This window comes from Phalangium opilio, unplaced genomic scaffold, assembly GCF_054372755.1.
Source record: "Phalangium opilio isolate 3A_F unplaced genomic scaffold, DU_Popi_V2 ptg000352l_1, whole genome shotgun sequence".
Classification (NCBI taxonomy): Eukaryota; Metazoa; Arthropoda; class Arachnida; order Opiliones; family Phalangiidae; genus Phalangium; species Phalangium opilio.
The window spans coordinates 1,118,900-1,137,007 of record NW_028324228.1 but is presented as its reverse complement, the minus strand read 5'-3'; the positions used below and the strand labels follow the sequence as shown (position 1 = coordinate 1,137,007).

At 35.6% G+C, this 18,108-nt stretch overlaps 3 protein-coding genes across 3 annotated transcripts in view; 2 read left to right on the top strand and 1 right to left on the bottom strand.

Moving 5' to 3' along the window:
• The window catches only part of LOC149602758 (uncharacterized), a 285,004-nt gene that overhangs the window by 176,408 nt on the left and 90,488 nt on the right, over nucleotides 1–18,108 (top strand). The gene's annotated exons all lie outside the window — the stretch shown is intronic.
• On the bottom strand, nucleotides 33–5,537 carry LOC149602769 (uncharacterized). Its single transcript, XM_089860245.1, has one exon. It carries the CDS (start codon nucleotides 5,535–5,537, stop codon nucleotides 33–35), a length of 5,505 nt encoding a protein of 1,834 aa, XP_089716371.1.
• LOC149602768 (monocarboxylate transporter 12-like) lies at nucleotides 8,532–11,616 on the top strand. The gene is made up of 5 exons (XM_089860243.1): nucleotides 8,532–8,568; nucleotides 8,678–8,701; nucleotides 10,096–10,242; nucleotides 10,611–10,661; nucleotides 10,778–11,616. The coding sequence occupies exons 1-5, from the start codon at nucleotides 8,532–8,534 to the stop codon at nucleotides 11,614–11,616; spliced, it is 1,098 nt and encodes a 365-aa protein (XP_089716369.1).

The window sequence follows — 18,108 nt, the reverse complement described above, 5'->3', positions numbered from 1 at the left end:
CTAAATAACATTTTATTTTCTCCTTTTTTTTTTTAATTTATCTCTAAGTTATACAACAATTGTATAGGACGTCTAATTGTATTTCCATTACTTGTGCGAAGTTCGCAAGATCTGATTTTATTATCTCTGCCTAATTTAATTTCCGTTACAACACCTAGTTTCCATACGTGTTTTGGCACTTTATCTTGGTGAATCAACATTACATCGCCTAACTTAACCTCGCTTTGTTTATTTTTAGCGCAATTGTGGTGCGCTGATCGCAATTCCATTAAATATTCGTGCCTCCATCTTCTCCAGAAGGTCTCTATCAATTGTTCCCTATATCTAATTCTTTTAACCATTTCTCTTTGAGTTTCCGGAGCCTTGACCAGTTTTAAATTTTGAGGGGGTAAACAAGTAATTCTTTTGCCGGTTAAAAAGTGCGCCGGTGTGAGTGGGGAGGGTTCATCAATGTTGTTAAAAACGTAGGTTAAGGGTCGTGAATTTATAGCGGCTTCCGCCTCTACCAGAATAGTTTCCATTTCCGAAAATTTAAGCATGGCTTTTCCCAAAACCTTTTTTAGTATTGTTTTTGTTGACCGAACTAGTCTTTCCCAATAGCCTCCATGCCAGGCCGCCCTTTCCACTATGAATTTCCATGTGATTCCTTTTGCACTAAAAAATTCCAATAGCTCTTTTCCATTTAATTTATCCCAAATAAGGTTTAAGTCTTGGCTACCCTTTTTAAAGGTTAGAGCGTTGTCAGAGTAAATTACTTCTGGTATTCCCCTCCTTCCCATCATTCTTTTAAAAGCCATTATGAAATCTTCAGTTGTTAATGTTTGAACTAGCTCAAGGTGCACAGCACGAGTTACAGCGCAAGTGAATAAGCATATGTAGGTTTTCTCAGTGTTTTTGTTTGTGTTATTTCTTATGTAAAGCGGACCGGCAAAGTCCACGCCTATTACTGAAAAGCTTTGAGTTTGTTCAATCCTATCCGAGGGAAGAGGGGCAGTTGGGGCTTTCCCAGCCTTAGCTAGATCCTTTTTGCATGTTACGCAGTTTTTGATGGTTGTTTTTGCTACCTGTCGCGCGGCTATTATCCAGTATTGTTCCCTTGCTTGAGTTACGGTACTTTGGACCCCACTATGCATTACCAACCTATGACATCTATCCATAATCAGTGATGTAAATCTATTTTTGTTTAAGATTATAGGGTGTTGTTCCCTATAGGTTAGAACTTTTGATTCTGTTAGCCTGCCTCCCACACAAATTAATCCTTCCCCATTGAGTATAGGGTTGAGAGACACTAATTTTGATGATTCGGGGATAGGATTACCGTTTTGGATAGCAGCCCATTCTATTCCAAATTCATTTTTTTGAATATGTTTTATCCAGTTAATTTCCGCTCTAGCCATTTCTTGGGCCGTTATAGGTCCTGTAATTTTTATTTTGTTCTTAGCGCGCTCTAATACCCTGTAGAGGTATGCAGTGACCCGTAATAGCTTGCAAATGGTTCCATAATTATTTATGTTAATTAAGTTGTTTAGATTTCCTTTCTCCTGAGATCTAATAGTCAAGTTAATAATTTTTCTTTTTTCTGGTTCTATGGACTCGGGGCTAAATTCCAATTCTATATTTTTATCTTGGGGCCAATTTAATTTAGGCTCCTTTAACCATTGTGGCCCTTCCCACCAGACTTTACTTTGAGCCAATTTTTCCACTGTCACTCCCCTAGTGGGTAGGTCCGCCGGGTTTTGAACTCCGGGCCAATGTGACCAATTGTTTGGTTTGGATAACTCTTGAATTTCTTTTACACGGTTTGACACAAAAGGTTTCCATGTGTCAGATTTTCCCTTTATCCAATGTAAAGCTATTGTGGAGTCTGTCCACATGAAAATCGTTGTGTTTTTATCGCTAAATTCCTCCTTGACGTAATTAACTAACCTAGCGCCTAAGAGGCATCCCATTAATTCCAGCCTAGGTAGTGTTAGTGTTGATTCTTTTAGGGGGGCTACCCTAGCCTTGGCAGTGATTAATGCTGTACCAACTTTTCCTGATTTTAATTCAAATCTTACATAAATAACCGTAGCATAAGCCCCTTGACTAGCATCGCAGAATCCATGTAATTCTTGAGATACAATATCGTCCTGGCTAACTCCGTAATAATGTCTTGGGATTGAGATATTACGTAATTTTGGCAATTCAAGAGTCCATTTGCTGAAGTCTTCAGCCAAGTTTGGGGGTAAGGCTTCATCCCAACCTAATTTTAATTTCCATAGTTCTTGCAAAAGCATTTTTGCTCTAATTGTGTAAGCCGAGAGTAGGCCGACAGGGTCGAAAATTTGCGCTACGGTACTTAAAACTTCTCGTTTACAGATTTTTCCGGTTTTAATTAACTCAAATATTTTTGTTAAGTCAAAGGAAAAGGTATCGGTACCCGTGTTCCATCTTAATCCCAGAACCTTTAGAGTTTCAGGCTCCGTTCCTCCTTCAAATAAGGCTATTTCGTTTTTGTCATTATTTTCTAGCATTCTGTGATCGCTATCTGCCCATTTTTTCCTTAATTCTATAGAATTTGTTTGCCATTTACGAAGGCACATACTAGCCTTTGACATGAGGTCCATAGCCCCTGTAGATAATTTGAAAGCCTTCTCTACACTATCATCCCCACTAGTCAGGTCATCGACGTATAGGTCATTGTCTAACATTTTTACTACCTTAGGATCAGCGTCGGGGGTGTTTTTAATGTGATGTTTAATTGTAGCTGTTAAAATGTGGGGGGAAGAAGTTATGCCAAAGGGTAATCGTGCAAATCTTAACTCTATAAATTGGTTCATTTGGATTTTTCCAGTGCTATCCTGTACGACCCACAAAAATCTAACCGAGTCCCTTTCTTCCTCGTGTAAGGCTATCATTAAAAATGCCTTTTCAATGTCAGCGATAAACGCTACTAAATGTTTTCTGAACCTAATTAATAATAGAAGCAATTCTGGAGTTAAGTTTTCGCCTGGGTCTAGGCAGTCGTTCAACGACGGAACCCCTTTTGCGTGGGAGGAGCCATCGTTGACCACTCTTAGTTTTGTTGTTTTGACTTCTGGTCTTATTACGGCTTGATGGGGTAAATAATAAGTGCCTGGTTTTTCGATACTTGGTAATGGGACCCTTTCTATTATACCTAATTTCAATTGCTCGTCTATAACCTTTTTATAGTCCGAAAACAATATGGGATCATTCATGAATCTTTTATTTAAAGCTATAGCCCTTTTTGTAGCTACCTCCTTGTTGTTGGGTAAGACCCCTTTTTCAGTTTTCCAAGGAAATTGCACGTGGTACCTCCCTTCTATTTTTTCTATTTTTAAATCTAAATTTTCTGCGTTTTGATCTTGATTTTGTTTACAATTTCCGTCTAAAATTCCAAGACTTTCTAAATCCCAAAAGCCCTTTACTATGGTTTTTAATTTACTTACTCCTATTCCCATGGATATAATTGAACATTCTAGTAATTCTGAGTTTCTTCCTTCTCTTGGCCCTTGGATAGCCCATCCTAGCATTGTTTCAATAGCCACTAATTTATGTCCAAATCTTTCTGATTTTCCCGTGGCAACTTCCCAGTAAAAATCTCCTCCAATCAGGAATTCTATGCTAGAGCTACAAGCTAGATTCCCATTAATCTGATCTGCCAATTGCCATCCCTTTAAGTTAATAAAATGTTCTACTTCCGCGCTGTTGTATGATGTTATAGTTTTGCAAATGTATGGGACTTCTAGCGCTGTTATTTCCACCCTTTTGTTTGGATTTTGTGTGTTTTGCAAGACTAGTTTTATTTGTCTACGTTTTTCTTGGACTGGGATTTCGCTACCAAAATGATAAATTTCTACTACCTGCTCTCCAATTATAGGTAATTTTAGTTGTTCAACTATGTTGTTTGTTACAAAACTAGCCTGAGCTCCGGGGTCCAAGAGACCTCTAATATTTTTATTTTCGTTAGTGTTAGGATTTAAAGCTATGGCCCGAGCTGTTTGTAATAACACCGTTCTCTCACTAGTTACTGACATGGTTTGGCACCCAGAAACAATGCTTTCTGGCGTTGGAGACGATTGGGTTTTAATTATGTTAACCTCATTTTTATCACATAAAGCAAAACTATGTCCTTTTCCACATTTTTTACAAATTTTGATATGTGATGGACATATTTCTGCAGAATGATTTTGCCTAAGGCAAGTAAAACATCTTCCTTGATCCCTTACTATTTTTTGTTTTTGTTCTAAGTTGAATTTTGTGCAATTGGGGGATCTATGGACACTATCCTGGCAGAAGATGCAGTAAATGTTATCAGAGGGGTTTCTTTGATAATTAAATTTGGGATAATTATTTTGATGATAATTTTTGGGGTAGTTATTTTGATAAGTTCTTGGGTTATTGTTAAACCTTATCCCCGTATTCAAAACCTGCGCTGAAGATCTAGGCCTAAAAGAATTACTTTCGTTTTTTGGTTTAAATTGAGACCCATCCATTTTGGGTTTGGGGTTTCCTGGCGTAGCTCCTAGAAGTCTCGCAGATTCTCTATTTTCCAATTCTTTCTTAATAAATTCTAACAAAAAGTTAACATTCCATCTACGTTCTTCGTTTAATTCCCTAGAATATTGTAGCCTAAAATCCTCGGGGAGACTTTTTAAGATAGAGGCACAAAAGGCGTTTCCCTTAGCTGAAGTATCTACGTTTAATGCTTTTAAGCTGCGAATGTTGATTTCACAAGTGTTATAGTGGTTTCTTAGTGCCTTTAAATTGTTTGAATCATTAAGTGGTTTTAATCCTAAATCTAACAAAGCATTTGTATGACTTAAAATTGCAAAATCCGGATTTCCAAATTGGTTTATCAAAATTGTTACTGCTTCATCATAAGCCTCATCAGACGCGAAAAGTCCTTCTATAGCCATTTTGGCTTCTCCTTCTAAGTAAGATTTCAAATAATTGAATTTTTCTACCTTTTGAAGTTCTTCTTTGTTGTGTACGGCTGCCTTGAATTGGTTCCAAAACGATGACCACTGGGTGAGATCGCCGTTGTATTTCGCCATGATGAGTTTTGGTAGTTTAGTTGTTTCCGCCGTTCTTGATTGAATAGATCCTCCCCCGTGGTTTCCAAGAACGCTGAGGTTGGTATTAGATCCCGATATTGACGGTGCATTTGAAGTGGTTTGTATTCCTTGGTTACGTATTTTTTTTAATTTTCGATTAGTCCGATTTTTAATAAGTATCAAGTCCTCGCGGTATTGTTGAGCAGCTTTCACTTGACTTTCCGCTTCCGAGGTCGAATCCATTAATTTAATTATTTTTTCTTCCAGTTGAATTAGATCTTGTTCTTTTTGTTCTACGCACGCCAGTGCATCTTCCAAATCATCCTCATCGGGTGATTCTTCTTTTAACAGCTTTTCCAAAGCCGTGATTAGTTTAGTAGTTAAAGTTCTTACAGCTTTCCTAGTTGCTTTTAGGTTTTCTAATTCCTTTTTCTTTGCCGAGGAACCGCTTGCTCCCGCTTCTTCGCCATCTCCAGCCATTTTGATTGAGTTTATTTTATTCCGATTACTAATTTACGTTTATTTTAGGGGATGTGGTTTAATCCCGGGTTGACACGCACCATATAGTAAATCCTTACTAAGTTAGTTGCCGATTTTATTTTAAGTTAAATTTTGTTTGGTTTGGGAGAGCTTTATTTAAGGCATAGACTACCGACTGAAAAATAGCCCATGAACTTACATTAGTATATCGGAGAGAGACTGGAGATCCTTCCTTAGTAAAAGAAAGTGAAGAAGTGATTTATTTTTTACAAAAATTTCAAGGTGTGTACAGTTGACGATTTTGGGGTTAGAAAAGGGTGGGGATTTTCCACGACAGGGTTCGAACAGTAGGATTATCGATTGAGTTGAAAACATGCTATCCTACTGCTCACCCTGGGGCATTACCCTTTTCTTTACAAAGTTTTCCATTTTAACATTCTTTAGAATTTATATTTTTTCTTTTTTGTACTGATATTTTTTAGGGTTTTTTTGCAATTTCTATTTTATACAACAACTTTTTAGTAACAATTTAAGTAGCAATTTTAATAAGTAAGAAATTTAGTAACAAATTTTATAAGTAAGAAATTAAGTAACAAATTTTAAAAGTAAGAAATTAAGTAACAAATTTTTATAAGTAAGAAATTAAGTAACAAAATCAATTTAGTTAAGAAAATAATTAACACACACTTTTAATCCCCAGACTTCACAGTTGCGGACCACCAGAGTTTCTGCAATGTTTACTACCTATTGGGATCATCGGTTATTCTTGGAATTGTGTTGTGGTGCTTCGAAAGATTGAAAACCAAAGCAGATTTATTAAATAGTGACATTTAAGTAGATATACATTTAACTCAAAATAAAAATAAGAAATTCCAACATTTGTAAGAGATAGAGCAGGTGAGGCTGATTTCTCGAGCCAATAAACATGCAAAGGTTCAGATGCGAACCACTTTATTCACACATCGTTAAAACACGTTCTTCAATAATTATTAGACGTATTGAAATAACATTGTTCACATTATTAGAGCTAATCAGATGAAGTGCTGTGATGGAGACGGATTTTTTTATTTCCGCATACAACAAAAACATTGGACTTAATTTAAAAATTAGGCTTACATTATTAATTTCGGGTAATGGAGGGGCAAGTGTGTTGAAGTTCAACTTAGGAACCCTTACAAATTATTTATTTCTCACGTATTCAAATAATATTGTTCACATTAATAAAGCTGATCAGCTAAAGTGTAGTGAAGGAGCTGGGTTCTTCACTTTCGCATACAACAAGATGGCCATGGAAAGATTATGCGGACTCTAGTGGCTAGTATTAGTATTACTATATAATTTTGTTTCATTTTCCATGTTTATCAAATAAAGTTCAGTTAAATCAATGTATTAAGATTTTGTTTTTTAGTCTAATTTCAAATTTCTCTCTTAGGAAATTTGAGCGTTTCTAAAAAGATAACGTATTTAAGTTAGCTTCATATTTATTCAATCATGGTCGAATTTGGGGCCATTATATTACTATTCCATTTTGTCTATAGACACATTGATCGATATCGATAAAAACCTGTTAATAATCGGTTTGAATAATATAGGGATTAATCGGATGGGTATATGGGGCTCAGAGAGGTATACTCCTATTGGATAGAATCCCGTTGGACCGAATTCAGATTTGTACAAATGTAGCCAAATTTAAAACAATTTATAGCCCAAAGAGCGATTTTCTGCTGAATGGGAATATTTATATGGAAGAGATTTCGACTGAATGGGATGGGTTTACACATATAAAATCATAGCGTTTTCCAGAAGTTGCCGAGCTCCAGTAGCGCAATGAATAGAGTGAGTTGGATGATCGAAGAAGTTATGCAGCATCGAGCGCCGTCAGTATTTGGGAGGGAGATCTCTTAAAGGTAAGGTTGGGCTAGAGTTAGGTTAGTACAATTTCATAAGAAAAACTAAAATGTTACGCCTTTTCCAAAGTATTGAAGTTTATCTTCATTGACTATCCAAATTAATATGCCTTTTCCAAAGGTTAGGTTAGTAATATTTTATAAAAAAACTAAAATGTTACGCCTTTTCCAAAACATTGATGTTTATCTCCAATGACTATCCAAATTAATATGCCTTTTCCAAAGATTAAGTTAGGTTAGTAATATTTTATAAAAAAAAACTAAAATGTTACGCCTTTTCCAAAAGTTTATCTTCATTGACTTTCCAAATTAATATGCCTTTTCCAAAGATTAGGTTAGGTTACTAATATTTCATAAGAAAAACTAAAATGTTACGCCTTTTCCAAAATATTGATGTTTATCTCCAATGACTATCCCAATTAATATGCCTTTTCCAAAGATTAGGTTAGGTTACTAATACTTTATACAAAAACTAAAATGTTACGCCTTTTCAAAATATTGAAGTTTATCTTCATTGACTTTCCAAATTAATAAGCCTTTTCCAAAGATTAGGTTAGGTTAGTAATATTTTTTAAAAAAGAACTAAAATGTTACGCCTTTTCCAAAATATTGAAGTTTATCTTCATTGACCATCCAAATTAATATGCCTTTTCCAAAGGTTAGGTTAGAAATATTTTATAAAAAAATCTAAAATGTTACGCCTTTTCCAAAATATTGATGTTTATCATCATTGACTTTCCAAATTAATTTGAATTTCCAAATTAATATGCCTTTTCCAAAAAATTACATTTTATATTCACTTCCGATATAACGTTTTTCTTTTTGAATACTATTGTTCATTATTTTTGTAGTAATATATACTAATTACAAATGAAACCATTAGCTCTGATAATACGAATAAATACTAACTTAAAAAAACAACAATTTGAAAAAAAACCCAGTCACTAAAGGAAAATTCATGATTGGAAATCCGCCCAAATTGCGGTATTCGGTCCATGGGGATTCGGTCGAACAAGACATTCGATCCAATGGGATTCGACCCAATGGTACACAATCATTGGATGTTATGTTAGGTACTGAATAAAATATGACTACTCAACAAATTATTAAACATTTTGACTCAGGTATTGTTTTGAACAATATTATCTTATTTTTACTTATCCAATCTGCGTAAACTTTCATCTAGGTGCATGAATTTAGGTCCTACGTTTGGGACCCGTATTCAATATTTAGGCCTTAAGAAAGGACGCCTTTACGGTATGTTCTCTTTCAACCGAATTCCGAATGAACTGAAATTCCATTAGACCGAATATCCCGAAATTTCATTAGACCGAATATCCCGAAATTCCATTAGACCGTATATTCCGCAATGATTTTTAGATGTCTAGCCGAGGGGTCGGACGTTCGGCATTTTAGTGTACGGGATTTTGAGATTTCAAGATTTTGACCAAGATTTTGAGATTTTGACCAAGATTTTGAGATTTTCCCCAGATTTTGAGATTCTGACTGAGATTTTAGAAATCTTGAAATCTTCTCCAAGATTTTAAGATTTCGGGATTTTCAGATTTTGAACGAGATTTCCAGATTTTGAAGGAGATTTCAGGATTTTGTTCAGGATTTTCAGATTTTGAAGGAGATTTCGGGATTTGGAACAAGATTTTCAGATTTTAAAGGAGATTTTCAGATTTCGAGGAGATTTTCGGATTTTTTCGGATTTTTGATGAAATTTTGGGTATTTGCAGGGCATATCAAGATTTACTATAGACCAATACGAATATTACATGAAGAGAAACAAACTTCCAGGGCACGCCTCTATAGTGGATAATTTCAATCATGTCAGGAGACACTGCTAGAGGCATGACCGAGTTGGCTATCCTCTCAGATGCAGTGAGCTTGGGCTGCCTCTAGTGTTGTCTTGTGGCGACAGGCAAATTATCCAGTATGTAGGCGTGCCCCTGGAAGTTTGTTTCACTGTAGGTAATCGTATTGGTCTATTAACTTCCGGTGTTCATAGGATATTTTGAAATATAGGTTTAGGTTTTAGACTATAAATTAGTTTTAATTTACCGTAATGAATACCGGAGAAAAATCGACAAAAATAGTCTAATTTGTAATACAGTACTCTTATCGCAGGCGCAAAAAATCGGAAGGCAGAGTTTTACCCTCGTGTCTTTCCCTCTTAAATAGATGCAAAACGTGTATTGTAAGCATGGGAATTTTCAGATTTTGATATTTTAGGGTGAGATTTCGGGATTTTACGTTAAGATTTCGGGATTTCTAGATTTTAATGTGAGATTTCGGGATTTTAGGTGAAGATTTCGGGATTTTCAGATTTTAAGGTAGGGATTTCGGGATTTTCAGATTTTGAGGTAGGGATTTTGGGATTTTCGGATTTTGACGTGAGATTTTGGGATTTTCAGATTTTGACGTGAGATTTCGGGATTTTGAGATTTTCGAGAGAGATTTTCATAGATTTCAAACGAACTGTACGGGATTTTGACAAACGTCCGACCCCTCGATTTAACTTTAGAAATACGTTTAAAATTAGTAGCGTGACACAATAGCATATGGAGGCAAAAAAAGAGAAACTCCACGCAATATTTTCACTGTACAACTATTTTCCTTTAATAAACAATTCAAAACTTTTTCAGGTCTTGCCTCTGGACACTTGGCATGTTTTCTGTCTTGTCGGTGGGTTACTTTTCTCTGCGCTTTGGCGTCGATGTCAAGTTTTGTTGCTTTATACATAGGAGACATTGAATTCTACACCCTTATAATATGGTTGGGGGCATTACATGGTAAGTTTAAAATACTACAATACAGTTAAGTATATGAAAAGCAGATAAAAGCACCGTTCATACGGCCTAAACTAGCTTTGATATTCTCCTAATCGTTTTATATATTTGTAACCAACAATGAAACTGAGTTGCCAGTTACTGGAAATGGGAGTATTTTTGATATAATTAAAATTTACCTTTAGGGATGTCCACGCTATGTCTGTAGTTTATATCGCAGCTAAGTTACGCCGCTCTAAACAAACTGTTACCGTTAACTTCAGCAAGTTTAGGTAGAAACTAAAAACAGGGTTGAGGAAAACTCCTTTATTAGTTGAAGTAAACTTACGAGAAAACTGATTTAATTTAAATACACGAAAACCGTATGCAAGGTGCCAATCGACATAACAATAGACGGTGTCTAAATCATGTGGTTCACTCAGGTACGACCTAGAAAGTGTTTAACCCTCGTACTATATATAGTTTTTATCTGCTTTTCGTAAAATGTTGAATTAAAAAAATGTAATTTTTCATTAACACCTATTAAAATTTCATGCAGGTTTCGCGCTAGGAATTTCATCACCAGCAATGTTCCAAATTGTCGCTGAATATTTTAAAGAATACCGTACCACGGCACTTTTCATTTCACAGGCCGGAGCTGCGATTTCCGGGTTTATACTACCGCCCGTTATTAAGATTTTAATTGAAGAATATGGTTTACGTGGCGCGTTTTTACTAATAGGTTGCTTATTTGCCCAAATACTGGTTATCGCTCTTCTTCTCAGACCGAGAAACGTTACGCAATTTCCCGCAAAGTATTTTATGAACTCAGAAATACAGCGTCTAGATCCGAAATCGCACAAAAAGAACTCGACCATTGAAAACAATGAAACTAAGCAGAATAATTGTTTAGAAATTATCTTTCCAGAGATCGTAGTTAATATGATCTCCCAACCAGCGTTCTGGCTCTTGGGAGCATCATCCGTATTTATTTTCATTTCGTTTGTGACTAACCAAACATTATTCGTGGCTCACGTTGCTGTCCAAGGATACGACAACGGAGCTGTGATGCTGTCAGTTTCAAACGCTGGTGATTTTGCGGGGATTTTCTTGTTGAGTTACTTGTCGGATAAGCGTGTATTCTCTCCGAGAAACCTTTATTCATTGTGCATGATCATTTACGGATTGACTTTGATCGTCATTGGTTTTAGTAGCAATGAGTATCTGCTCTTCGCATGCACCTTCTTGTTTGGCATTTCGTTTTGTGGGTTTTTCCCGTTAAGAACTGTACTTTTAGCTACGTATTTTGGAGTGGAAAGCGTTAGTTTTGCTATTGGAATATATAACATTTTCACTGGTGTGGCGTCATTAACAATACCAACGATAATAGGTTTGTAATTGTTAACTAAGCGTGGATTCGCCTTATAACCGACCAAATCTACCTAAGAAGGGTTTTCCTGTAGGCAACTCTGAAATGGAACCATTCTAATTAATTATTTATAAATGTAAATTATTTTTTTCATTATTTACGCCCAAAAAAAAACCGTAGAGTGCAAATAGGTGATTTCGCAAAGTCACATGCAACTGTTTCTTAAGACGTCACTCAAAGTCCTACTACAGTAAAAATAAATTTTAATCGGCCGTATTTCTCCTACAATACGCTATTCTGCTTTCCATTTTGCTAGTAACAAAATAAATATTAATATTATTACTCGTAAAATTATTATTATTAGTTGCTGAATCCATATTCACTAACCCAACTGTAACATTTGAAAAAGCAGACAGCTTAATCCTTTGACCCTAGTTTTGAAAATATCGATTTTTCACCCTGAATGATGTTTTTCCTGCAATAAACTTATGACATAGAAGCAGTCTGGGAAATAAAAATATATTTTTAACTAGTCCTTGGGACCAGTGTCTGAAATAAACTGGTTTCCGGACTGGTCCCCGCCTTTCTTCTCTTTTAGATTCGCAATTAATAAACTGGTCCCGAGGACCAGTAACTCGCACTTCTTGAATGTAAAAACTAGTCCAAGCAATTAATAAACGGCTTTTGGACCAGAGGAAGTGTACTATTTCCCAGACTGCTTAGAAGTGCCGTGGCAGAATCACTAAAACAAGCTGGAGGGTGCTGACGTAGTTTGCGAAATAACCTATTTACACATTGTCGGGTCATTGAAGCGCTCTGTCAGATGAGTGCTGGTCATTAGGCACCAGGTCATTTAGTTACCGGTATATTTTGGTACCAGTACATTTTTGCTCTGGAACGTTAGACGTCGGTACATTTTGACGCTCAGATGTTTTAAAACTACGGGCCATTAGGCACCATGACTGTTCTAGTGCTGAGATATTTGCCTATGGGAACAAATCATACTTAATATTGCACTTCTGACCAAAAAATTACCATGATGAAAGTAAGCGAGACAATTATACTACACTGAAAAACAATAACGTAGAGTTAGGACTACCCCGTTTGGAGCAGAGTTCGAAAAAAACCCAGCCCACCGGGTTTTATTTGGTTTAAGGGTTTATTTTGCTAGCAGTTTCGCTCAATGTAAAAATTATCATTCAAAAGTCACTGCTTAAAAAATGAAAAAAAAAAAAATTTAAATGCTTCATAAAAAATAATAAATATTTTTAAATAATACTTTTGATGTTTAAACACTAAATATCTTAAACTATTTTTAAAATGAAATTATACTAGCATTCAAATTCATAAAAATTGATCTTAGTGATGGGTTTTTTTAGTGGGTTTTTACGTTAGGTAAAACCAGAAGTATTATAAGAAACCTCCCTATGGGCAGTGATGGGCACTATCATATCTTTTTTGAATCTGATACTTTATTTGATAGTTGGAAAAAAATCTAGCTATCATTTGACCGATTTTGATAGTGATAGATCAACCTAAATGATAGGCATGAAAAAATTGAGTTTGAAAGTTCCGATTCCCAAGGAATTTTTTTGATACTTTTCCTGATTCATTAGTTTTTAAGAATATTTAATTTGATTTAAATTTGATAGGTATCGCTACCTATTAAAAATATTTGAAAGCAAAAATGATATTTCAAATATATTTAATAAAATTTTAGTGAATTCCTTCCTTCCCTCTTCCCGGTATACAGCAGCGGTAGGTCATAAGATGGTCTTCGAACTACGTGAGACGGTGAGATGGTAGGCCGAGGGCAAGGCTGAACTAGAATTGGGTTTCTCCCTTCTACGGAGAGCTTTAACCCGTCACCCTCGCATATTTTACCAATGATCTCGTCCAGTTCAGTCGTTTTATAACTCTCGCCACCCTTCCCACGGTCCCACCCTCCCGGTGTGAACGAAAGTTTCAAGCGATGCACAATATGCCAAAGGAATGAAAGGCTGTAACTCCTCAGTTGGCCTGCTGCAGATACATTGGATTGTTTCCGCGAATCGGTTTATTTATTCTGATCAGTCAAAAGAATTTACACATAAAATTAATCGGAAATTTTGCGGTAGTAACTAAGCTCCTTCTCCTTATGTCTGTTATCTATTTCATCACGGGAACTTGTAAAAACCTATCCTTTTAGTCATCGGCTTGGCTTGAACACGTGACTTTTTTTAAGTTGCGTTTGATTCTTTAATGTGTTTAGTATGATATTGATTGAGACGGTGAGAGTTCGCCATTTGATAGGTAAAAAATTGATAGGTGCGAAATCCAAAATATTTTGATAGGTAAAAAATTGATAGGTGCGAAATCCAAAATATTTTGATAGGTAAAAAATTGATAGGTGCGAAATCCAAAATATTTTGATAGGTAAAAAATTGATAGGTGCGAAAACAAAAATATTTTGATAGGTAAAAACTTGATAGGGGCGAAAACAAAAATATTTTGATAGGTAAAAAGATATATCGAAATAAATGTGCCCAACACTGCCTATGGGAGGAAAGTATACAAGGGCAAATTTTTCTCGAGACATAATCGAACCGCGAATGCCCCCGCGTGCTTTTACGTCTGTAAACAAAGTAAAAAAAAAAAAACAAGACGGCCCAAGGGCTCGTAATAGTAGCCATATCGTACGAGTGAATAGCCCCTCTATACCCTACCCTAATGAGTGAATAGCGCTATACCTTACCCTAATGAGTGAATAGCGCTATCTTTTTCTATGCTTAATTGATTTACCGTGCATAAAATCAGAGTTAATAACCCCTCGATTCCCTACTCTGATTAAAACAGTGATTAAATTATAACCGTATAAATCTACTTATGCTGTAATTCTAATATTCCGGCGAATCGAAGAACAGATAGTTTTTAGTGATAATCCCCTCGATGAGTTTACAACATAGACTTATGCCGCTGCACACTTATCGCATCTTATAAATTTCTAACAAGGACTTATGCCCAGTGTGAAAAAGTGTGTATGTTTACGCGGTAAAGAAAACTTTACTTCAGTTTACACACTTCTATAAAGCATAAAATAGTTTTGTACAACCCTATTCAAGGAGGGTTTTATCTTTATCTTGTATCTAAATCTTTACAAGTATTTCACAGCTGTATAGCCTTAAGCCTACAACAAGGGAAAGTTTCCTACGTCATTGGGAAAGGAGTTGGGTAGCGGTCACCCCAGGTCAACGTCAACGTCACTAACCCTGCAGAAGAGCCAAGGTTGGAACTATGCCGGCTCTCTGGCGACATTGACCTGGGGATGCATCTATAAATTGGGGGACTCTCCCTTTGTATCGTCAGAACCTTAACAACGAGCTACCGAGATCCTCGCCCAATAACTCCGCGATATACCCAAACCAAAGGGTGGCAAGAATTTAAATGAAGTGTTATGTTTTTTTGTTAAAGAGGTCTCAGAAAGGTTATTTCAATTAGTTTAAGAAAGTTTACAAGCCTTAAGACTTGTTTCAGTCCGGGTCTTAAGTTAAAACTCGCTCTCCCAAAAGAACCCTAAAGAGGAATCAACATCGAGCGCCTAAATAGTCGCCAAATCGGACTTGCACGGGCTGCTTTTTCTTCACCCAGAAAGTTTTGAAAGAGAAAGTTTAGTTATAGTGATTACGCATTTTAGTGATTATCCCCTTAGCAATTATTACCTTTAGCAATGCTAAAATGATCAAACGCATAACGCTCATTTAACACTATGTTAGCTCTATCTAAACCCACATTTGAATTAACCGCCAAAACGTTCCAGTCAAACATAACATAGATGACGATAGCTACCGAACGAGAACGAAACACATGAGGACGCATGAGGAGCGCAGTAGAAAACGGGGAAAATCGTTATCTATTTAATTGGCACATAAATAAAAAGAAAATAAATATAAAAACCCCAAACATACAAATTCATAAGTATCCGACCCCACAGATAAAAATTCAAAAGTATCCGACCCCACAGATTAAGAGGTACCCCACCCCACATCACCCCGACATTTTAGAGATAAAAATAAATAGTAAAAAACTCAGGGTTTCTATCTAGTCACTATGGCTCGATGGTAGAATGTTTGTCTGCTACGCCAGCGACCCGGGTTCGATTCCCGGCTGCGATTCAAAAAAAATTTTAATTAAAATTAAATCTCTAACGGAGCCCAGTTACCCCTATGGGTGGGTTGTGGTAATGTGGAGTTCCTTTTAAGCCAAAAAATAACGATAACGAAAGCGAAAACTCCGGCCACATGTACTACTACTACTACTACTACTACTACTATTACTACTACGGCTCGGGTCAAACTAAGAGCCTATCGTATAATACGATATGGCTAAAAATAAGGCAGCGTAGAGCGTAGAAATACACTCTCTGATCTTATGATTGCGTCGGCTGCTTCATTATCTCAAAGCCTCATTGTAGTTTCAAACTTTTCCAAAGAAGTAATTCATGCACTATTTTTAGATTTTGATGATAATTAATTATTAATCATTTGAAACATCAAAGGCAGTGACTAGGTTATAGGATTTTAATAGCTCTGTGCATATAATTTGAATTAAACCCTTACTTTGACAAGGTATATACGCCTAACACTAAAGCTAGATTTAAAACGGTGATCTGGATATTTTATTCTTGGATTCATAATTTTCATCTTCTTGGCTTCACAAAAAAAAATTATTTTCTTCTGCATTTGTGTTTATTTATTAGCAAAATTTGCAATCCTCTACGCCTATACTTCAGACCGCTTAAAAGGCTACACGAGTTTGAAGCTCTTTTTCCTCATTCCCTATCCAACGGCCATATCAAAGGACTAAGATCTACCATGCGCAATAGTGTCTGAATATGGTTTTTGGTGGATCGATTGTGTCTCGCATGATTTAACATTACGTCTAAAGCGTCTTGTATATTTCGCTCCCTCAGGAAGGTTTTTAATTACTTCTGGTAAAACCTAATAAAACCGTGGGTTTTTGGGCTGGGTTTTTTATTTCAACCCTGCTTTAGAATTGTACTCTGGAATTTTTTTAAATCCGCAGAAAGATTACTAATTTGGTTCGGTTAGGTTTTCTTATTTGAGGTAAGGTTAGGTCATAGCAGAGAGAGTTATTGAAAAATAAATTTATAAGTTTCATGCTTATAATTTTTGTTATCTTTTATCATAAGTAATCAGACAAGGATTTTTTATTAAATGTAATACTGCATTAAGAACATTTAGAACAGCAGGAATTGTCATAATAGCCTTTTATTTTTATGTAATAAAAACAATTTAACTGAAAAATCGGAATTCGCAAAACTACCAACTGTAGGTTTTTCAGAAAATGCATTAGTATATTCCAAAATGCGTGCTAGAGTAAAGCACATGAAATGAATTGGCGCCCAAATGACCAGCGTCCAAATGTCGCTGACCTATTTTTATATCTAAATTTATAAGGCGAACAAGCACGAATTCTCACATGATTCAAAATGTCTTATGGCTCACACTTTTAATCCCCAGACTTCACAGTTGCGGACCACCAGAGTTTCTGCAATGTTTACTACCTATTGGGATCATCGGTTATTCTTGGAATTGTGTTGTGGTGCTTCGAAAGATTGAAAACCAAAGCAGATTTATTAAATAGTGACATTTAAGTAGATATACATTTAACTCAAAATAAAAATAAGAAATTCCAACATTTGTAAGAGATAGAGCAGGTGAGGCTGATTTCTCGAGCCAATAAACATGCAAAGGTTCAGATGCGAACCACTTTATTCACACATCGTTAAAACACGTTTTTTCAATAATTATTAGACGTATTGAAATAACATTGTTCACATTATTAGAGCTAATCAGATGAAGTGCTGTGATGGAGACGGATTTTTTTATTTCCGCATACAACAAAAACATTGGACTTAATTTAAAAATTAGGCTTGCATTATTAATTTCGGGTAATGGAGGGGCAAGTGTGTTGAAGTTCAACTTAGGAACCCTTACAAATTATTTATTTCTCACGTATTCAAATAATATTGTTCACATTAATAAAGCTAATCAGCTAAAGTGTAGTGAAGGAGCTGGGTTCTTCACTTTCGCATACAACAAGATGGCCATGGAAAGATTATGCGGACTCTAGTGGCTAGTATTAGTATTACTATATAATTTTGTTTCATTTTCCATGTTTATCAAATAAAGTTCAGTTAAATCAATGTATTAAGATTTTGTTTTTTAGTCTAATTTCAAATTTCTCTCTTAGGAAATTTCAGCGTTTCTAAAAAGATAACGTATTTAAGTTAGCTTCATATTTATTCAATCATGGTCGAATTTGGGGCCATTATATTACTGTTCCATTTTGTCTATAGACACATTGATTGATATCGATAAAAACCTGTTAATAATCGGTTTGAATAATATAGGGATTAATCGGATGGGTATACTCCTATTGGATAGAATCCCGTTGGACCGAATTTCAGATTTCTACAATTGTAGCCAAATTTAAAACAATTTATAGCCCAAAGAGCGATT